This window comes from Nilaparvata lugens, chromosome 5 (genome assembly GCF_014356525.2).
Source record: "Nilaparvata lugens isolate BPH chromosome 5, ASM1435652v1, whole genome shotgun sequence".
NCBI lineage: Eukaryota > Metazoa > Arthropoda > Insecta > Hemiptera > Delphacidae > Nilaparvata > Nilaparvata lugens.
The window spans coordinates 30,050,609-30,075,227 of NC_052508.1; the positions used below are offsets into that span (position 1 = coordinate 30,050,609).

At 35.6% G+C, this 24,619-nt stretch overlaps 2 protein-coding genes across 3 annotated transcripts in view; one reads left to right on the forward strand and one right to left on the reverse strand.

Moving 5' to 3' along the window:
- The window catches only part of LOC111055787 (sodium- and chloride-dependent transporter XTRP3), an 88,558-nt gene that overhangs the window by 55,985 nt on the left and 7,954 nt on the right, over positions 1–24,619 (reverse strand). The gene's annotated exons all lie outside the window — the stretch shown is intronic.
- LOC120351318 overlaps positions 15,331–24,619 on the forward strand; it is a 44,557-nt gene continuing 35,268 nt past the window's right edge. For both annotated transcript variants that reach the window (XM_039428126.1, XM_039428127.1), the window contains exon 1: positions 15,331–15,444. In XM_039428126.1, coding sequence (XP_039284060.1) covers positions 15,441–15,444 — 4 coding nt within the window. In that variant the 5' untranslated portion in view covers positions 15,331–15,440. The remainder of the gene's footprint in view (positions 15,445–24,619) is intronic.

The window sequence follows — 24,619 nt, forward strand, 5'->3', positions numbered from 1 at the left end:
ATGAGGTCAGATTACTATTATTATTTCAGATTTATGTTTTCTTATCCCTTAGACACTCAACTATATTGATTGAACGAGCGTTAGCGAAGTTCTCACTTTCGACTTACTAGAGCTCAAAGTCATTTTCGGTCTTTATATTCGACAAGAACTTTAGAGGTAATTGATCAATCAGCTTCATATTTTTAGAAGATATTACCTTACAGTTTATTGATCGCTATTTCATAATACTTGTATTATGAGTTTTATACTTGTGTATTAGTCGCATCACGGATTATTATCAGGGATAAATGAAGCCCCAGTTTTGGGTGAGTATCAAACCACCAGCAAGTATTTTGAAGATCGTAACTTATAGCGGAGCTGGGTGCAAACTGGGTGCTGGTCACTCTTTGAACGGTATACGCTCATCTGATTTTATGTACTATAAAATTCACTCACAGGAGAAATAGTGGTTGTAGCAGAGATCAAAATCAGTAATTAATGAATTAGAATGAATTTAGAGACTATTTTATTCTCTTTCCTCATTAAAATGTTTAATATCAGTGAATATCTTCAAAACACGATGCTTCGAGAAAAGTAAGTTGTTAAATCATAGTTAATAGAGTTGATCAACATGTTTCAGAACATTCAAGAAACTATCGCTTCAAATAAATGAATCCATGATAATGGAAGTTGAGAGTTATAACTTTTGATCAGTTTGGGAATAGAAGAATTTTCTTTGTTGAATGTTCAGGAGAAAGATGTTGAAAGTGGCAAAAGAAAGTTATCGGAAAATTGAAAACTCTTCACAGCTTCGGGAGATATAAAAATTGGAGTGAGTCTCCTTGAAACTGATGATTGGGAGCTATTCTATTGATCTAGTTTTTTCTACAGTGACTATTCAAATATCTCCGAAAGGAACGGGAACTAGCCTAATGAATAAGAGCAAAAATAGTTTCCACTAACAAAAGCAAAACATTTGAGTAACCGAGTCAAGAAATGCTTAAAGAGCTTGAAATGGAAAAGTTGACTCCACGTGGAGGAGAGACTACCAATTAATTGAACTTTCTGATGCATTTTGTCGAGTGGGGAAGAACTGGAATCAAACCGTTGCAATAATGGTTGAAATTTTATAAAACAGGATTCCAAGGTTTCACCATTGTCAAAACAGCTCATCATCTCGAGAATTATTCCTGTGGTCGACAACGTTGTAGAAACTGTCTCAAAACACGATAATAAATAATTTCGTCATGAGACTTGTTCAGGCTTTTTGAGACTGTCATCAATTTTGTAAACTTTCTTGACAGGATTTTAGGAACTGAGGGAAGGAGTTTCTAGGACATTAAAAATGCTGTAAGAAATCGGATGATAAAACCTCATGATTCAGTTAGTTGTCCATGTACCCATCATTGGTTTTTTCGATTCTAAATAGCAACCGAATTTGTTGTAGCTGAATACTGGTATCAATATTATTTTATTTTATTTATTGCGTGATGTCCTAGTGAATTCTTTGGTTAATCTTGTTAGGAAGCAATAATTCGCAAAAAACAACCAAATCATTGGTAGGAAATTCGAGGAGTAAAAAAGACATGGGACTTTACATATTGTACATATTGCTTACAAAAAAAGGTATTTCTCGATAACATGTATCATGGAACTCAATAAATGTTGATCATTACTCATGTGGGTTGTCCAGGACTCCGACAATAATGCAGAGAGCGGTATGATTTATTTTGCTATTCCACCTCATCCCATTCTGGAGCGAGATCAATACAAGTCAAACAAATGTACAAAACTCTCGAGTGCATACACTCACACGTCCCCACCCCCGCATCTCTTTAAACCCACACATGACAGTGTTTTTTCTGAATCTAATCTCATTCTATTTGCTTACTTCCATTGGAGTATGACGCCACATCTCCAACAAACGCTTTGCTCTGGTTTTTAACTTTTGCACTTTGGAGAATTGCCTGCACAGCGAATTCAAATTCCTCAAAAATGTACATTTCAGAGCTTCACATTAAACTCCAAAGTCTCTCAATTGTATGTTTGCTTACTTATACATATGTTTAGGGCCTGTTACCGAGCTCGGGATTTAGATAAGTTCTAGACTTAACTGGCTTTAAACTCTGGAGTCAGAAATTTGTATTTCCTAGTCAGAGCGTTAACGTAGTCGAGGACTTTAGAGCTGGAACTTGGACTTGGACCATGGAGTTTAGAGATCACGTTAGACTCTGGAGTTTATAATTCCGCTTTCTGAGCGGAGGGCTTATAAGTCCAGGACTTGAATAAGATTCTCGCCTCTTTCCGAGTCAAGGATTTATCAAAAAGGCTTATTGAGTGAAATGGCTTATAAGTGCAACTTAAAACAGCGTGATTTTAAACTCTCAACTGAGGTAGGTTTAAAAGTTAAGTTCTGGATTAAGACTGAGCAAACACATCTCAGTTATTGTTTCGAAGTAGATGAATAGCCGAATTATCTTGGCTACCTACAGCCGAATGTCTTGAAATACCTAAATTATTTGGATTAGTACATCAAAATTCATAATTTATAGTTTGCAAGTCTATTTTGGAATAAAGTTCTATCAAAACTATGTGTGAAAACTAACCTTATTTTACGACTGTGACGTAACCTAAAAATTCTCAAGAGATATAATACAAGGATTGCCTTGGAATTTCATCTTCCAATGTTAATTCCATCAATCAATGTCATATTCAGCATATTAATAATAAAATATAACAATAATAAATTATTATTCCATTTTTTTCAGAACAAATACGTTTTCCTGCTCAATAGCCTACTAAAAGTTTTATTCCAAAATCACTGGTTAGGATCAATAATAGCATAACGTAAAATTAAATGTTTATTCATTCATGTTTTAAAATAGAATAGAATAGATGTTTATTTCATCAAAAACAATTTCAAAATACAATAATTACACTTTTTATCAATTGGATGACAATAGAAAGTACCATATAATAATTAAAATATTTTTATAATGGCAATACTATGATAGAAGTATCTATAAACAGTAAATCACAAAAAAGTTTACTTTTTTTTAAGTTTAAAAGGTTAGGTTTTGCTTTGAATAGGCCTACAAAGATATCGAAACGTATTTTCACGAAATAATAATTTATATTTTTGTTAAAAAATAGTTTGGAGAGCATGCTTATTTGAATTAGCCCGCTTCAATCAGCTGTTCTGCTATATAATGTCAACAATACAACAGTAAAATATTAAGAATTTCCCACATGATTATTTCTCCAAGTCCTGGACTCAAATAAGTAGAGAACTTAATAGACCCCAAAGTTTAGAAGACTAACCCGTGACTCAGAAAGTCGATTTAGACCTGAGCGCCAGACGTCCAGAACTTATAGATCCCGAGCTCGGAAACAGCCCTTATTTATCCATCAATTATAAAAACACTAAGAAGGAAGGTAGATATATTTACAGAATGCCAACCGATAGAATCCCTCTGAAAGCTCTCTATTACATGCCAGTGAGCAATAGAGATATTGAGAGACAAAAAAGTGATCTAAAGTTAATAATAAAAAGAAGATATTTTTTCTGTTTTAAAATTTCAGAGACTGAAACAGGCAGCCATGCCTAATTCAGATATGATGATAGAACAAAATTTATTTTGAATCATAATATTATATCATACCATATTGTATCATTTACTCATGGTAGAATTGATACAAATTGAAAATTTCCCCTCTCTCAAAACATGAGAGTGGTCCAAATCTCTATTCAGTCACTTGAATAGTCAATGCACATATCATTAATGAAGATCCCATCTTCTTCTATCTTAAATAAAAGAATTGCATTACATTATTGGAGAGGGATTGAATGTTATACTAAAACGTTGAAAAATATGAAAATACAAGGAAAAAAGAGAATAAGGAGCTGAACGAAAATAAGAAGAAGAGAGAAGGAAATAGCGGTCACCGTGGCATGAGCAAGCACGTCGTAAAGCGCCTGACATCATTGAATAGGTGCCAGAAGCGATTATCGAGAATCGATAATATGAATATTCAAGAGATGATGGATGTTACCAGCCAGCCCGAAATTAAACATCAAAAGGGCATCAAACTTATTCATCATCGCCTCCAGAGAATGTATAATATATATATTACTCCTGCTAATTTTTCTGGAACATAACTAAGTTTATATTAGAACAATACTTTTCATTCACCATTAATAGTTTGATCTCATCATCCACTCTTCATTCATCTTTCGATTTGAAGTTGGAATCAGATTGATAAAGAAACATGGAGTTTTTCCTTGTCTATAATGCTAAAATTATTCCAAAAAGTGAGAATCTTTGTGAATCAACTTGCCAATCAAATGGATATTTTGTATAATCTCATCTGTCAATCGAGTAACATATACGTATACGTAATCTGTATATAGTAACATAACGTGTTCTGATACCGAAAAATGTACCGGTGAAGTTATGGAGAGTGAAAAGATGCACGGCAGCCTGTAAATGTAAACATGTTCTGAGATTTACCAACAGCATTTATGGTTTTTGCGATTTTTATTCTAATTTGAGGTGAGCAGAAAATAATGATGATAGTTATCAAACAAAGAATTCATTTTCAAATAATATCATTTTTCCGACACAAAGGTGGAAAACATCATAGGAGCCATAACTGAAGTTGAACTACCAATTATGTACTCGTGAATGAGTCTTTTTATACGAATGACTCAGTTATTTGTGAGAGCTCGGAAATGGTTTGATTCAGATGCACTACTCAGAGGAATTTCCACTTGAATACTGTAAATTGAAATAGAGAATCATTCACGGCATAAATCAATTCCAATATGACTCTAATGGCGTAATTATTTGACATGCACATTGATTCGACCGTGTATTCAAATAGCATTGGTTATTACCGACCAACAGTGGTGTGTACTCAACAAGTGCCTCATGTTGTACTCGTTAGTTGATTACGTGATCAGCCCTCAAAAGTTGGCCACCGTCATTCTGTGTGGGTGATGGAATATCTATGAAGGGGGTTGGTTTTGTAGAAGGAAGGGTGGATCTGTCCGTGGGCGTTCACTCAAAAGAGTATATACATAATATTGATATTCACCAATACAGTTTATTTCTGCTCATGTCAACTTCAGTGAACATATTAATATATTCATAATGATAAATATCACATACCTTGACTGTATAATATTAAAGGGTACAAAACTTTTCTCTCGTTTTACAAATTAGTTATAAAAGTCACAGATGAGCATTCAGATCACTTTACATGGATATCTCGTTAGAATTCATATTGTAGAATTCACCGTCTGCAAATGATAATTATTAGAATGTGTTCGTAATCTGTATATAGTAACATAACGTGTTCTGATACCGGAAAATGTACCGGTGAAGTTATGGAGAGTGAAAAGATGCACGGCAGTCTGTAAATGTAAACATGTTCTGAGATTTACCAACAGCATTTATGGTTTTTTCGATTTTTATTCTAATTTGAGGTGAGCAGAAACAATTCGATGATAGTTATCAAACAAAGAATTCATTTTCAAATAATATCATTTTTCCGACACAAAGGTGGAAAACATCATAGGAGCCATAACTGAAGTTGAACTACCAATTATGTACTCGTGAATGAGTCTTTTTATACGAATGACTCAGTTATTTGTGAGAGCTCGGAAATGGTTTGATTCAGATGCACTACTCGGAGGAATTTCCACTTGAATACTGTAAATTGAAATAGAGAATCATTCACGGCATAAATCAATTCCAATATGACTCTAATGGCGTAATTATTTGACATGCACATTGATTCGAGCGTGTATTCAAATAGCATTGGTTATTACCGACCAACAGTGGTGTGGAATACTCAACAAGTGCCTCATGTTGTACTCGTTAGTTGATTACGTGATCAGCCCTCAAAAGTTGGCCACCGTCATTCTGTGTGGGTGATGGAATATCTATGAAGGGGGTTGGTTTTGTAGAAGGAAGGGTGGATCTGTCCGTGGGCGTTCACTCAAAAGTATATATATATATATATATATATATATATATATATATATATATATATATATATATATATATACGTATATACATAATATTGATATTCACCAATACAGTTTATTTCTGCTCATGTCAACTTCAGTGAACATATTAATATATTCATAATGATAAATATCACATACCTTGACTGTATAATATTAAAGGGTACAAAACTTTTCTCTCGTTTTACAAATTAGTTAAAAAAGTCACAGATGAGCATTCAGATCACTTTACATGGATATCTCGTTAGAATTCATATTGTAGAATTCACCGTCTGCAAATGATAATTATTAGAATGTGTTCGTTCTATCTTTTAATAATATTAGAGGCGGAAATGCACGAATAAGCTTACACGGTCCACTTGTGAGAGTACTCTTGGAAAATGAGTGAGTTTCATAATAATTTTTTAAAGCTTTGATAATGATCAAATCATATTTTTTTGAAAACTGCTATGGAATAATAAGACATATAATCTATAATCAATGATAATCGTTACCCACATATTTTCACATATTTTCAAAATTTGACGTTTTTATAATTCACCATCTGAAATTTTGTAGACCTGGCCGATATTCAGCGGCGTAACGGCAGTCGAGTTTTCGCATGACTTCACGACCTCTGAACTCACTGAGCTTCAAAAGACACTGAAGAAAGGCTGGTACAATCATCTTGGAAAATGAGTGAGTTTCATAATTTTTTTAACTCTATCGAGATAAAGTGGTGAATATCTATACATTGAATGTTGCCTGGGAATGTTACTTCGGAGTAACTGGAAATATACGCGAAAAACAAATTTCATAATGAAATAAATTATCTATTGTTATAACATTATGCAACTAATATGGTACCGTATAATATGGTAATTTCACAGAATTCGAATGCTATTCTTATGTATTTAATGAACTTCACATGAAATGCTTTCCTTCAATTGATTGATCTAGTACAATCAACACTCTACCAATTTTGTATTTGAATGATTCAAACCAAATCTACTTTCGAATGTGAAGGTTTTATAAGCGTCGTTGCCCTCAACGAATTTCTTGAACCAACTATAATAGTATATTTCGCAGAGAAATAAGACTGTATTAAAATTGTGGATCAGAGGAAGGGGTGAGGATACCACAAAACGCGATGCGAGGATAAAAATAATGAAAATTATAAATTAATCTAAATACGTTGATATTGTTCCTTTTCACCATATGTAGTTGAAGCGTTGGTTCGTTGGTGTGGCCACACGTAGCGTCTATGATGAATGTCACTTACTACAAATGCAAAAACCAGGGACGCTTCCACTGAACGCATGCGCTAGATTACAAAGAAAGGGTAACTGCGCAACCACAAGTAACTAACTGAGGGCTGGCGGCAAATTACAAATTAGCTTAGGACTCTCAAGCTACAATAAAATGATAATACTAAATACGAAACTTGGCGGGGGCCTTGAATCCTCCTAGGATTCAACAATAACAAAATAATACCACAACTGGAGAATAATAATAGAGTTCATGATACTGTTTACAAGTATGCCAAACTTGGCATTAAAATCACTCGAAGTTCGAGGGTAGCGAAAACACTTTGTGTGATGGACGAGTCAGAGTTCCTTGTTGAGTCTTCAAGTGAACCACTCGTACAACTCTATCCTTTCCTGGATAGACATCAATAATGCGGGCTAGTGGCCATGTGAGAGGTGGAGTAGGTTGATGGACCATGACAAGATCTCCAACCTGTAGATTGTGATTAGCCTTGTTCCATTTGGTTTTCTGTTGAAGGGTGTGGATGTATTCCAAAAGCCATCTCTTCCAGATGTGTTGATGGAGTGCTTCAATAAGTTCCCAGTGTTTGAGGCGATTGAGGTTGACATCTTGATAATCTTCTTCAGGAATGGCAACCAATGGTGATCCAGTCAAGAAATGACCTGGTGTTAGGGCGGGTATATCAGTTGGATCATTTGACAGAGGAGTAAGAGGTCGAGAATTTAGTATTGCCTCTATTTGAGTGATGAGCGTAGTGAATTCAACAAGTGTCAGTATTTGTTCACCAATGAAACAGCGGAGGTGGTGTTTGATACAATTGTTGGCTGCTTCCCAGAGGCCACCCTGATGAGGAGCGGCAGGTGGGTTGAAGTGGAAAACGATGCCTTGATGAGCAGCAAACTCAGAAAGTAGGATTCGTTTTGACTTGAGAAGAGCCTGGAAAATATTGTTAGCACCAACAAAATTTGTCCCACAGTCAGAATAGAGGTTTTTACAGAGGCCACGCCGAGAAACAAATCTCTTCAAAGCAGCAATGAATGCTTCAGAGGACAAGTCAGTTACTACTTCAATGTGGATTGCTTTCGTCACCATGCATACAAAAGCACAGATGTAGGCCTTGGTGATAGAAGTGGAGCGTAGATTATGCACCTTGATGTTAAATGGACCACCGTAATCAATTCTAGTATTGCGGAAAGGACGAGAGGGTGTCACTCGAGGTTGAGGTAGTTGCCCCATTGGTGGAATGTCATGGCGAGGTTTATGTCGAAAACAGACATGACATTTGAAAATTCGAGAGCGGATTATACTGCGTGCAGAGAGGATCCAGACATGTTGTGCAAGGAGAGATTGAGTTAATCGAGCTCCAGAGTGTAGATATTGTTTGTAGTAGGAATCAATCAGGAGGTTGACCACATGATGACGTTTTGGAAGGATGACAGGATATTGAAGATCCACTGATAGATGAGATTGATTTAAGCGACCTTCAACTCGCAGGAGACCATCATCATCGACAAATGGAGAAAGGCGGCGAAGTGAGGTTGATACTGTTGAAGATTTTTCCTTTTTGAGCATGTCAATGTCTTGTCGGAATGCTGAGTCTTGAACTTGCTTGAAAATTGCACATTTTGTGTCAGTCAACTCCTGGGAGGTGAGAGATCAAAGCCTTTTCTGTGGATGACGAGTATTATAAATGAAGCGTAGGATGTAGACCATAACATGCTGAAGTTGGCTGAATGAAGAGAATTTGTGAAGTAGATCCCATTCTTGAGGCGCAGTAGCAATAAGAGTGACGGGCGATAGAGGTTTGCTTTCATCTGTCTCAGCCAGTTCCACAGGAGTGAATGCAGGAATTGGTCAGAGGTCAGGAGGTTCCTGTAGCCAGGATGAGCCTGTCCACCACAAGTTGTGAGAAGGTAATTCAGCAGGAAGTATTCCATGTGAGGCACAATCAGCAGGGTTCTGTTCACCAGAAATATGTCTCCAGCTGTCAGAGGGTACCAGTTCTTGCGTTTGAGCAACACGGTTTGCCACAAAAGTTTTGAGCCGATGAGGAGGAGTCTGCAGCCAAGTCAAGGTTACAGCAGAATCACACCATAATGTGATAGAAGAGAACTCTAGTTTTTTATGAAAGGTTGAGATTACATATGAGGTCAACTGAGCAAGTAAGTGAGCAGCACACAATTCCAAACGTGGTAGAGTGAGTTTTTTCAAAGGGGCTACTCGAGTTTTAGAAACAAGTAACTGAACATTGGCAGAAGTATCATTCTGTGATGATCTGACGTATATCACTGAAGCAAATCCACGTTCAGAAGCATCAGCAAAGCCATGTAATTCAGTATTGCTAGACTGAAATGACTTTAGAGCTCGTGGTATTGAAATGTCTTGGAGTGTGGCTGAGGTGTCAACGAAATCTCGCCACATTACCAGCAATTCAGGAGGCAAATGTTGATCCAAATCTAGACCCTTGGTCCAAAGTAGTTGCATGAAGCATTTAGCCCACAATACCACTGGAGAGAGGAAGCCACAGGGGTCATAGATCTTGGCAATCACGCTCAATACCGTGCGTTTAGTTGTAGCATCATGAGGTAGGTTGAGGTTATATGTAAAACAATCATTTGATGCTGACCACTGGATGCCCAGGATTGTGAAGTGAGGCTGTTGATGATCATCTTGAAGAAATGCAGGAGTCTCAAGTTGACCATCAGCCAGGCTGGAAAGAATTGAGTTGGAATATGAAGTCCATTTTCGAAGTTCAAATCCACCATGTTTGAGGAGTGAGATCAGTTGTTGTTGTAGTCTTGAAGCCTCTCCTTCAGAGTCTGCACCGGAAATGACATCATCAACAAAGGTTTGAGAGCACAGAATTTCAGCAGTTTCTGGATAGGAGTCACCTTCCTCAGTGGCAAGTTGGTGAAGAGTTCTAATAGCAAGATACGGAGAGCAGCTCATACCATACGTTACTGTAGTCAACTTGAAGACTGAAGCAGATTGAGTAGGATCAGTATGCCATAAAATCAACTGATAGCACTGATCATCAGGATGAACTTTGATCTGCCTGTACATTTGGTGTATATCACAAGAGAGGAACAATCTTGTGTAGTCGGAAAATAAGCAACAAATCACAAATGTTGGTCTGCATTCTCCTTACAGTAAGCAGAATCTGGTTTAAGGAAATACCAGTTGTGGTTTTGGCACTGGCATCAAATACAGTACGTAGGCGAGTAGTACTACTGGATTCTTTGAGAACTCCATGATGAGGTAGAAAATAATGTGTAGTAGGTAGATTAGCGGGGTTAGTCAATTCCATATGACCTAATGTCAGATACTCTGTCATGAAATCAGCATATAAAGACTGAAAGTGTGGTTGAGCCTTGAATTTTCTCTCTATTCAATTCAATTTCAATTCAATTTTCAATTTATTAAAAACACACAAAACAAGACAAAACAAAATTACAAAGATTTACGAAACAAATAAAGCACAATAAAATGTTACAAATATAAAAAAAATCATGGGCTTAGTGTTTGGGTGTGTTGGAGAAGAGAAAAAAAAGAGAGGAAGATACCTAGCCAACTATGGTTTCCCATGTAATAGGCAGGCAAAGAAGAGAAGTAATGAGAAAAAAAGGAAGGGAGAAATGGGGGAAGGAAGAAAACAGAGGAATAGGTACTCAAAATAAAGGTAAGCGAGTCTACTGAAAAATGAAAAAACTAATGAAAAAACAATGCTGGAGCAGAAATCTCGAGTCATATATCTAAATGGGAGAAGAAATTACTGTATGTCCAGTTTTTTATATCCAGCAGTTTAATTTTTCTGCTGATCTTATTGTCCATGAGAAAGTGATTTGGAATGAGGTTTATTATTTTAGTACCTATGTAAATTAATTGCCTCCTTTTACATTAAATATTAGTGTTATAGGTTACATATTTGTTAGCAGTGGCCTTTAGATTATAATAATTGAGAGTAGAGTTTATTGTGAGAGGAAAATCGGATCTATATTTTATTAAGTACTCAATTACGGTTTTTATGTATAATTGACGTATAGTCATGACCTCAAAATCACTAAAAACCATATCCGTTGGATAGAGCCTGGGTTTGCTTAATTTTAATTATCAGTTTTTGTGCTACAAATAATTCAGCAATATGACAGTTGAAACAGCCTCCCCAAACAACTATGCCATACTACAGAATTGACTTGACTAGAGCATGATACATCATTTTCAGGTGGTTCTTATTAAGAATTCTGTTAACTTGGTAAAATTTAAAAGATAAAAGAGAATGGAGTCTCAGCAGTGGCTTTAGACTGACCAAAAGGAGGGTGTTGGGCCTTGAATGGCAGTCTGACACAAAATCGTCCAGATTGATCACGGGAATAGGTTGAGAGGGAATGTTCATCGCATAGACGTTCTTCTTCATATTTTTAGAAGCCATTGGAGGTTCTTCTTGTTCCCAAAAGCGTTGGAGAGAGTTGTGCAGATCCAAATTATTGACAGCCAAGAATGTGGTTGATGGTTGTAGAGCAAGGGAAGAAGAACCAACTTGAGGTTTAGCTGGACTTTCACCCATAACTATAGAACCAAAATGAGTCCCAATTAAACTTGGCAGACCAGAACCGAGGTGATGAACGATTTGGTTAAGCAGAAGAGGAAAGACTGAAGCACCAAGAAGAATATCTATGCCTCCAGCTAGATGAAACGTAGGATCAGCCAGAAGATATGGTCGTACTTTCTGTAAGGCCTCAGGGGCAATTTCTGTGCGGGGTAGATTTACACAAATTTTATCAATAATCAAGAATTCTTGATTGGATGAAATAATATTGCCACTCAGAGTTTCAATAGTGAGAGAGGTGAGTCCCTTAGAATGTATGGGCGATTGAGAAAATCCAATAACACTGTGGTTACTCTTAATGCGAGATGCACACAATAACTGTGCAGCATCTTCAGTAAGAAAACATGATTGACTACCAGAGTCAGCAAGTGCGCGGAAAACGTGGCTGTTTCCATGAGGAGAGCTAATTTTAACAAGCAAGGTTCCAAGTAGTACTGTAGAGGTTGAATGATGAGGGCGCTGATGAGTATCAGTAGTGGTTAGTACAACAGGAGGATGTGTCATATTGATTTGAGGTTGAGCTGAGGAATCTCCATGACTGCTTGATTTGAGAGGTGTCGTGTTGTTAGTTGAATGGTTATTTTCAAAATGTAGTAGAGTATGGTGTCTTTTATGACAGGTGAAGCAATTAGCTTTAGACTTACAAAAGTAGCCCTATACAGAAAAGAGATAAATAAGATAGAATGCATCGTTTGTTTTCTTTGACAATCTGAAAGCGTGCCTTGGGTGCATTATTTTTAAAAGCCGGACATGGATAAATTTTATGTTGGCAAACAAAACATTCAAATGGTTTTGTTTCATGTTTGTTTTCATCATTATAATTCATCAATGTGACCTTGTTAGTACGAAAATTCCTATTTATTTTAGGAGAGTATTTATTTTCTGATGCTGAAGTAGACAATGGAACGGTTTCAGGTGCAGAAGTGGAGTGAAGATTTGAATTTTCAATTTCATTGCACTCTTCAGTTAAAAATGTTATTATTTCTTTTGCTTCTGCAAGAGCGGTCTCCTCACTAGTTTTGTTCAAAGAACGAAAATGCTCAAACTTTTTTCTGAGGTTGTTATCCATTTTTCGCATTATAAGAGCACATAGTAAAGGATTATTAGCGGTTATATCAATTTTTAATCCTTTCAATGCTTGAGTATTCTCATTGTAGGAGTTGAGAAATTTCCTCATTTGAGACGGTTGATGAGTGATATTAGATAAATCTAGAATTTTGTTGAGGTGAAGGGATATCAATCGTCGAGGTGAATTATAACGTTCCTGAAGCAAATCATAGGCTACCTGATAATTACTATCGGTTATTGGTAGTGATTTTATGAAATCAAGCGGTTCTCCTGAGATAGAGCCCAACAGATATTGAAGTTTGATTACACCTGATAGCGTAGGATTTGAGTGAATACTCGAATCAAATAAATTAATAAATGATGTCTAATCGAGAGGGTCGCCAGAGAAATGTTTCAAGTCAAGCTTAGGTAAGCGAACGGCCTGTTCATGTTCAGGTTTTGACTTTGACAATTTCATTTCTATGTTTTTTAATGTGAGGTTGATACAATCAATCATCTCATCTGCGCTGTTTAGTGGTGAGTAATTAGGTATGAATTTGTCATCTACCTCTAATTGCAATTCGTGATAGACATCCAGTGACTCAGATAAATCTGATCTTAATATGTTCAAAGATTTAGAACGAGCTAGCAATTTCTGATAAATCTCCTTATCTGAGATCTTTTTTGACATATCATATAATATTTGAATTTGTTCAAATGCATTGTTCTTTTTGGCAGTGACTACTGCTAGAGATTTAGCCATGATGACTAGTAACTTGATAACAATAAGATTTTATCACAATTCAAATTGACAATAATAACTTGAGGTACAATAAATAACTGAGATTTCAAGAATAGCCATAAGAAGCTAAGAGAATTACTATGAAACAATGCAATTATTGGAATTGAGGTTTTTTAAAAGTACAATTTGAAAGAAAAGTTGGCTTTTATTTATTTATTTATTTATTTATTCATTCATTCATTCATTCATTCATTCATTCATTCATTCATTCATTCATTCATCATTCATTCATTCATTTATTTATTTATTTATTTATTTATTTATTTATTTATTTATTTATTTATTTATTTATTATTATTTATTTATTTATTTATTTATTTATTTATTATTTATTTATTATTTATTTATTTATTTATTATTATTTATTTATTTATTTATTTATTTATTTATTTATTTATTTATTATTTATTTTTTATTTATTATTTATTTATTTATTTATTTATTTATTTATTATTTATTATTTATTTATTTTTTATTTATTTATTTATTTATTTATATTTATTTATTTATTTATTTATTTATTTATTTATTTATTATTATTTATTTATTTATATTTATTTATTTATTTATTTATTTATTTATTTATTATTTATTATTTATTTATTATTTATTATTTATTATTTATTTATTTATTTATTTATTTATTTATTTATTATTTATTTATTATTTATTATTTATTATTTATTATTTATTTATTTATTTATTTATTATTATTTATTTATTTATTTATTTATTATTATTTATTTATTTTTACAAATCAATATAGTTATACAAGTTCACTAAATAACAATGAGTATTTACTACAATAAGTAATTTCCCACAAGTCATCAACTTATTTTCGATTGAATAGCAAAAGGCAGTAGAGGTTCAAGTTCAAAATGAACATGTTGAGAGGGAGAAAATAATTATAGTCGAGAGAGATAACAGAATTGTTCCGTTACAATTCGCGATAAGCGCCAAGCAGTAATAAGCACCAAGTCAGTTGATTGTACTGACAGAGTAGCAGTAAATCCAAGCCAAGTTGAGTAACGAACAAATCTTGACTTGCGCAATAATGATATTCAGAAATCGTGTTTGAACGTTGGAACAAACTGAATGACTGATAGCTTGAATGAAAAAAAATATTGATTCACAAATTTGGCCCGGTAAACCAATTGTTCGGGATTGACTGTATTAAAATGGAGGACCAGAGGGATAGGTGAGGATACCACAAAACGCGATGCGAGGATAAAAATAATGAAATTTATAAATGAATCTACGTAAATACCTTGATATTGTTCCTTTTCACCATATGTAGTTGAAGCGTTGGTTCGTTGGTGTGGCCACACGTAGCGTCGATGATTAATGTCTTGAAGCACTTTTAGGTATTTCACTATTTGCGGTAAAAGGTCGGAAATGAGGCGGAACAATATTGCGGGAAGGATTGAGGTATGAGTTACGGTTTGTCACGGCCGGTATAATAATTTATCATAATAAGAATTAAATGAGGTTTTCCACAATACTGGTAATAATAAGAGATATAATCTATAATCAATAATAATCGTTACCCTCATATTTCCACATATTTTCAAAATTTGACGTTTTTATAATTCACCATCTGAAATTTTGTAGACCTGGCCGATATTCAGCGGCGTAACGGCAGTCGAGTTTTCGCATGACTTCACGACCTCTGAACTCACTGAGCTTCAAAAGACACTGAAGAAAGGCTGGTACAATCATCTTGGAAAATGAGTGAGTTTCATAATTTTTTTAACTTTATCGAGATAAAGTGGTGAATATCTACACATTGAATGTTGCCTGGGAATGTTACTTCGGAGTAACTGGAAATATACGCGAAAAACAAATTTCATAATGAAATAAATTATCTATTGTTATAACATAACAATACAACTAATATGGTACCGTATAATATGGTAATTTCACAGAATTCGAATGCTATTCTTATGTATTTAATGAACTTCACATGAAATGCTTTCCTTCAATTTATTGATCTAGTACAATCAACACTCTACCAATTTTGTATTTGAATGATTCAAACCAAATCTACTTTCGAATGTGAAGGTTTTATAAGCGTCGTTGCCCTCAACGAATTTCTTGAACCAACTATAATAGTATATTTCGCAGAGAAATAAGACTGTATTAAAATTGTGGACCAGAGGAAGGGGTGAGGATACCACAAAACGCGATGCGAGGATAAAAATAATGAAAATTATAAATTAATCTAAATACGTTGATATTGTTCCTTTTCACCATATGTAGTTGAAGCGTTGGTTCGTTGGTGTGGCCACACGTAGCGTCTATGATGAATGCCACTTACTACAAATGCAAAAACCAGGGACGCTCCCACTGAACGCATGCGCTAGATTACAAAGAAAGGGTAACTGCGCAACCACAAGTAACTAACTGAGGGCTGGCGGCAAATTACAAATTAGCTTAGGACTCTCAAGCTACAATAAAATGATAATACTAAATACGAAACTTGGCGGGGGCCTTGAATCCTCCTAGGATTCAACAATAACAAAATAATACTACAACTGGAGAATAATAATAATAGAGTTATGATACTATTTACAAGTATGCCAAACTTGGCATTAAAATCACTCGAAGTTCGAGGGTAGCGAAAACACTTTGTGTGATGGACGAGTCAGAGTTCCTTGTTGAGTCTTCAAGTGAACCACTCGTACAACTCTATCCTTTCCTGGATAGACATCAATAATGCGGGCTAGTGGCCATGTGAGAGGTGGAGTAGGTTGATGGACCATGACAACAATGTTCCTTAGCACTTTGTTTTGAAAACTTTGAATGACATTGATGTTGCTGTCTTTGGTATATACCCCCAAAGTTGTATACCATACGTCCATACTGGCTTTAATATCTGTTTGTACAGAAGTACTTTGTTTCGGATTGAAAGGACGGAGTTTCTTCCGATCAGCCAATACACCTTCTTATATTCGATTCCAAGCTCTTCTCTCTTCTTCTTGACATGGACCTTCCAGCGAAGCTTTGCGTCCAAGGTCATACCTAGATACTTGGCATCATTAGCATATGGTACAACTTGGTTGTTGATAGTTATTGGTAAGGGCAGGTCCTTCTTATTGGTAAAATTGATGTGAATCGACTTTGTTTCATTCAATTTCATTCTCCACTTTCTAGTCCAATCTTGAATTTTGTTGATGGATCTCTGTAGTTTCTCTGTTGCAATATGTATATTACTGTCTACTGATAATATGGCTGTGTCGTCTGCAAATGTTGCTGTAGTATTCTCATCAAGGCTGGGAATATCGCTGGTATAGAGTAGGTAAAGAACTGGTCCCAGAACACTGTCTAGAGGAACTCCTGCTTTAATTTCCTTCAAATCAGAATATGAACTCTCATGCCTGACCCTGAAGTATCTGTCAGTGAGATAGGATTGTAATATATCTGTATATTGCTCTGGTAGCACTTTTTTGAGCTTGAAAATGAGACCTTCATGCCATACTTTATCAAAAGCTTGCCCTATATCAAGGAAAGCTGCTGAACAAACTTTTTTCTCTTCTAAGCACTTCTCTATTACATTTATAATCCGATGCACTTGATCTATTGTTGAGTGTTTCACTCTGAAGCCAAATTGGTGATTTGGAATTATGTGCTGTCTCTCAATTATTGGTTTTAGCCTACTAAGTAAAATCTTTCAAACAACTTAGGTAGGATCGGTAACAATGATATTGGCCTATATGATGATACTTCATGTGGCTCTTTACATGGCTTCAGTAGCATTATAACCTCTGCTACTTTCCATATTCCTGGTACGAATTTTAGTCTGAAAGAAGCATTCAAAATGTTCGTTAATTTCACTATTGCTTTCCTTGGTAGGTGTTTGAGGACTGAGCCGGTTATCATGTCAAATCCAGGGGTTTTTTGTTATTCAGATTTCTCTTTTCACTTCTTCTACTGTAACACGCATTATTTCTTGATTCGGCTGTAAGATATTCTCATCAGCTTCTAAAGTTTCCTCTTCACCTGAGTTGATTGGCTGGAAAACGTTTACAAGATGATCCGCAAATGTCTGTGCCTTTTCATTACTACTCCTTGCCCATTGTCTGTCCTGCTTTCTGAGAGGAGGAGATTGTTGAATGGTTCGTTTTATTTACAGCGGTTCATGTGTGTCCCCAAACCAACTTCATGTACCACCCCTTTGGTTCCGCAACTTTATGTAACACCGCTTCAAGACACCCGTTCAGACGACAGGTCTAGGGACGTAAGAGGACGTCGCCTTCAAGCCAAATTCAACCGGTAAAAGTTCACCGCCAAAAACAAGGTACTGTAACCCCGACGATAAAGCAACGTACAGACCAACGAAAGTGCAGTGTAGTGAAACAAAGGTTCATTCGAGAATGTCAATCAAAAGTGGGGATTCAAAATTATTATGAAATGGGTTATATGGGTTACTATCGACGAAATTTGGGTTCAACGGGCTTTTCTTTCTTGAGTAATTTCATGTTGAAATTAATTTGTTATTTTATGACTGATATTGTTTGGTTTTGTGACGTATTGCTATCTAAACGAGGGAAAGTAATGCGCCCCCAAATCGGATGAAGAATGTCAACAAAGTAACATGAAATTGTTGTTTCTGTTGTTCGATTTTAGTTGCCAATGTTTATTGAAGCTGTTTGTATTTTTCAATTATTTCAAATTGTAGTGTTATTCCATAGTATAAACCTATTAAATCAGGCATGGCAAGATTAATTGAAGTTTTCTTGACTCTAGCCCGTTCACCTGCATGAATTAGGTATAGACTCAGGTGTTTTCTAGATGTGTCGACCTATTTCTAAATTCTAAATTTTATTCAAAATTACCTTCTTTATCATCTTTTAAAAGGTCAGGCACACCAGTTTTGCCAAGATTAGCTGCAAAATATTATTGGTGCCTTCTTCTACTTCACTTTTTGGCTCTTCCAATTTCGATCTATTTTCTTTTGAGACAATCTGGGCGAAAGTCAATCAGTTTCTTAACTGCACTACCATTGTTTAGATTGTGAGCTTCTGTATTTTCCGTGATTTTTGGTGGGATATTTCGAATGATTTTCTTCCGTGAATCTGCAATAGTTTTTGTTTTAGTAGAATTCCTGATTTTTTGCAATTCGATTGCAACAGTGCAACCTCGATAGTTGGCTGGATGTGCTTCACCGCAATGAATACATTTTGGTAGAGCATCGTTGGGTTTCGAACATTCCTTTGTTTGGTGTTTACCTGCACACTTAACACAACTAGGCTCCTTGTTACAATATTTTTGAGTGTGACCATGTGCTTGGCAACGTTTGCATTGCGGTATCAGATTGGCCTTCTTCAATGCTTCAACTTCCACTCTACAGCCCAGTATATTTTTCAATTCAAATACTGTTTTTATATCTTCTTCCGCGTATCATTCAGACCATGAACATATCTAATGGTTCTCTTGCCTTCCACCTCAGCTTGTTTACAACTTTTAGAACTTTCAATCCTCTCACTTTCAAATCTTCCAGAATCATTTCTGTATACAAGAGTGATGAAGCTTTTTAATCATTACTCTTATTGGTCTCGACTGTTTATCTTCATAGGAGTGCCAGTTGAGCCCATTTTTAATCAATTCTCTGGTAATATTCCGAATCAATTGAATTTACTTTAAATGTTTCTTTACTTAACAGTTTTATCCTAAATTTGTCAGCTGGTGACACTTTTTTCAAACACGTAAGAAGTACATTCAGATTCTTAATACATCCACAATGATTGGCGGTGGTGGCAATTCTTTCTTCTTCCTCTTCTCCTCCTCACTGATTGGTTTTTCCACAGGAGTGATTTTATTATTCAAATTTTGTTGCTTCTTTTTTGCAGACTCATTTTTGATTTCTGGCGATGGGGTGCTAAGCTTCCTTTTCTTGGTAGCCCGCTTAGTACGAGTTCTGATCCATTCAGTTTCTTTAGCCAATTCTTCTTCATTTGTTGAGTAGTTCTCTGCTGCTGAGCTGGTAGGCTGTGGGCTATGGATCTTTTTCTCAATATTGAGAAATCTTTTTTCCAAATCCTGCATTTTTTGCAAGAGTTCGGCGTTGCTTCTCTCTAACTCCTTCCTCTTCTCATCAGATTCCTTCCAGGCGATGAAAAGTACCTGCTCGGCTGAAGATTTGAGTTTATTTGCTTTTATGTATTGATCCGGTGAACACTGGATTTCTGGTGTATTTGCCATGTTGTTGGTGTCCATGCTCTCGTTAGTGGCTTCCTTTTCTTCTTGCTCTGATGCAGGAAAACTTCACTAAGTCGGAAATAGTGTGATTTCGCTACCATACATTTCAAACAGCACTCGTAATCAACACACGCACACGGAAACGCGAACGGGGCTATATTAGCGCCGCGAAAAGCAGGTCGCTTTGCTTGCATAAAATACCGCGGTTGACGACCGATACTCGATGCAATATTTTTGTTCCACTTTTAATCGCGAACAAACTGCTGACTCACTACTTCTACACTACACTATTACTACTCCACTATACGTCAATTCTCTACGAGTTCTAGCGCAATACAATTGAAAATCTAAAATCAAACTTTGCATAGATGGGGCGGAGCTCCTGAAATTTTTACAGATATGAGAATTGTGGCAGTTGATACAGCTTATCAATGACTATTCTAGGTATAAATTTAATCAAAATCGTTGGAGCCGTTTTCGAGAAAACCGCGAAAAACTCTGTTTTTGACAACATTTTCTCCATTTTAGCCGCCATCTTGAATTGCATTTGATCGAAATTGTTCGTGTCGGATCCTTATATTGTAAGGACCTCAAGTTCCGAATTTCAAGTCATTCCGTTAATTGGGAGATGAGATATCGTGTACACAGACGCACATACACTCATACACACACACACACACACATACAGACCAATATCCAAAAACCACTTTTTTGGACTCAGGGGAACTTGAAACGTATAGAAATTAAGAAATTGGGGTACCTTAATTTTTTTCGGAAAGCAATACTTTCCTTACCTATGGTAATAGGGCAAGGAAAGTAATAAGTTGTAGGATGAATATTGTAGGAAATTATGTAAGCTTCAATTTGTTATATCACAGTCAAGTCCTTAAGATATAATAGTTTTTGAGTTTTATGCGTGAAACCAAAAAATGGTACCTTTAAACCACCCCCACTCCCTCAGCACAGCGGGTAGGGGTGGGAACTTTTGATATATTTACCTTCTTACTACCCTTAAAAGAACTACGGGGTCAAAAATTGTCTTCTCAACTTTTCCCTCTATAACCTTTCCTTGACTGGACTACTTCAATTGAATTAAGAATTGGGGTACCTTAATTTTTTTCGGAAAGCAACACTTTCCTTACCTATGGTAATAGGGCAAGGAAAGTGATAAGTTGTAGGATGAATATTGTAGGAAATTATGTAAGCTTCAATTTGTTATATCACAGTCAAGTCCTTAAGATATATAGTTTTTGAGTTTTATGCGAGAAACCAAAAAATGGTACCTTTAAACCACCCCCACCCCCTCAGCACAGCGGGTAGGGGTGGGAACTTTTGATATGTTTACCTCCTTACTACCCTTAAAAGAACTACGGGGTCAAAAATTGTCTTCTCAACTTTTCCCTCTATAACCTTTCCTTGACTGGACTGCTTCAATTCTATTGGTGGAAGGAAGTTGAGTTGAACGTTGGCTGAGGTTATCTACGTTATCTACGTCGCTGTGTCACTCCCATCACGTCATCATTGGTTGATTCATGGTCATTCTGTAGACCACACATTATTTTGTTTATGGCTATCATTTGATTAAATGGAATGTTATAGTTATTAGACCAATTCATGAGACGATAAATACATAATCTAATCATTTTAGTCTAGACAATCCAGTCTCAATAGTATTAACAGTATTGAGTCCTTATAAAGTTATTCTTTAGGGAGTGCTTCCAATTGACTATCATAGTGTCATATTATGCTGTACAGACTCATCATCATCTACAGACTTGTAGTAACAGATTCATTAATTCTTGGAGTGAGCTAGTTACAGACTAATAGATAAAACTGGTACTAAATCTACCTCGTCATCTGACATTGTTTCTCCCAAATTTCCGCCCTTCTTCTGCATCAATCATTGGAGGCTGAGGCCCTTACTCTAGTAGCAGGTGTCTGTAGCCCACCATTTTCGAGGTTTGGAGACGTGTGCAATATTATTAGTGTTGGTTGTGGTTGATTGATCGATTGATTTTGACAGATTGGTAGTGGAGACTGTTATTTTAGATTGATGTCAGGTGAAGTTGACAGCTCGATTAATCAAAGTGAGGACAGAGAGACGAAAGAGCCTACGGTATTCATGGCAGTTGAAATGAGCTCTCAGCGATTGAAATGTTGATCGTCACGCGTGCAGCTTGACTGCAATGATTCGGCGAGCAAGGACTGATCATTTCCATCCTAAAATGTACAACTTCTACCACTTAGAGGATTCATAGATTCGATGAGGCATCAAGCTTTAATACAGCTCTTCAATCTTGAATCACTGTAACTCATAATCTCTGAGCGATGAGCTATGAATATTGTAGTATCCACTGTAACTCTAACTAGTGGTCACTGACCAAGATCCTTATTCATTCAGCAATTCGGCTCAACGCAGTTTCCAAGTTAATTGAAAAATATATAACAAGTTTTCAATCACCTTTCAAGAAAATTGCTATGTCTTTCAAAGACACTCTTTTTTTAAATGTTGGTACAGGTGACTTGATAGTAGTTGAATATTTTAGTACAGAAGAATTTGCTTCTTGACAAATCTTGCTTTTTGACAATATTATTCTACCAGGAAGGAGGAGTGTTGAGCCCCGCACACACACATCGATTGTTGTTCGTACGGTATTTTGCCGTCCTTATCAGATTTCTATCAGAATTCTATCAGATTAAACGGAACTTGACAAACATCATCTGTTTTAAATTATCAGTTTAATCTAATATAATTTATAAGGTCAGCAAAATACAATACGAACAACAATCGATGTGTGTGTGCAAGACTTGATAGGTTTATTAGCTTATTGGTGTTGACCCAGACATTGCCAAAATTTGTGGATCGTGATTCAATTATATGAAGAAATTTAATGATTCTCATAACATCCTTTACTTCATCATAGACGAAGTATCATGCTTCAAATGAAAAGGAGGTTATTTATTATCTGAAAAAAAATCAGCAAACATATGCAACGTTAATTAATTCGATCAAGGAGACCCAAACAAAGTTCGTTCACACTCGTGAGTAGCCTTCAGATCGATATAATCATAGAATAATTGTAAGGAAATTTATCCATTCACGTATATGATCAGGAGAAGAGAGAGAACTCAAGTTTTGTCTCTCAAATTAATCTCCAAGATATAGCCATCCGATCATGGAGTTCTGCTTATTGCATGTAGTACATGAAAATAGCTGAAGTAGGTCACTTATTAGGACACGAAGTAGGACACACTCACACTCGTATTTGCAAATGTTGTTGCTGAATTTGCTCCGACTGGAATATAGTGGCTGATTCAACTCTCATCTACATCCAGTAGTCGTGCTAGCTAATGCATCAAGAATCGTTATCAAAATAAATGCAATATTTGAATAACTGAAACCTTTCCAATTGTAAAATTATTGCCGCTACATTTACTAATTATCCGAAATGTATCATTAGTCATGAGCAAAAGATGTTTCATAAATACTTTCCCATTAGTTTCTCGAAATTGTTGAAATCACTATCCAATTATTGAAAAAATATGGACTTAGAGATGACTAAAGATTATTTGAAGACCAGATTTGCAATAATGCAATTATGCTGGATTTGAATACTCTTCGGCGTACCAATAACCTTTCAAACAATCATAATAATAATAGTATTACTCACAGCATATTTCACAAAAATAGTATGGTCCACGCAATAATAATAATCATTGTTCAGGATGATTTTGTAGGAAGAATAGAGAACCATCGCTCTGTCTAACTAGCTTCTCCAGCTTAGTAGAAGTTAAGGACATTTTGTTGAACTAATTAAATGCTATAAATTAGCGAAGACTATTGGCGAGAGCGACTGCAATTTGCAGTTCATGAGTCACGACAAAAAGTAAACTTTGATGGCCTATAAACTCGTATCTTGCCAAGTGCAGCTTCGAGTATGGGTGTGGAGGTGTGAGAGGGGGACAGAGGAAGCTTTCAGCACACAAACACCCTCAATCAATCTTACCTGGACTGCTCTCTCCTGGACATTTAATACTCAGAAGAGCTTTTCTTGTACAAACTGAACTCTGAATTAATCTATCTTGTTGACCATCACACAATAGAAATATTTTATTTTGAGTAATATTTAAGGTTGACTATAACCACTGAAAACTCTCCATAAAGCTAAAACCTTCAAGTTTTCAAATTCATAAATTTTCACATACTGATAATGAGAATAGAACAGATTGAATTTAAAATTATAAGGACAATATAGGTGATTGTGAATTTGTAATTACAATTTACTTACGATTAGTCCCACATGTACTAGGTGTTGAATTCAGGCTACACTACTGTTTAATTTCTTTGGACTATTTTTAAACTTTGCATCACTTGTTCTGCTTCAAACTCAATTTCAACAATACAATATTGATCCTAACCAGTAATTGAAATGCAATCACCAGCAAACTTTGGTTATAATTACATTCTCATATGCATTCCAAATCTGGTGCTACTCTGAGATTTCAAATCTCTAGCATGCAATTAAAATGCATTATATTATCATCATTCTATCGTTGATTACAGAATTCAACTAGATTCTCTTGTACTCTATTCTTATTATTACACTATTACACACTTCATATTGGAAATTTTTCAATAATTTCTGTTTGACGAAAACATATATAGTTATCAGGTCTATCAAGGAGCACTCTATGATTATGATTCACA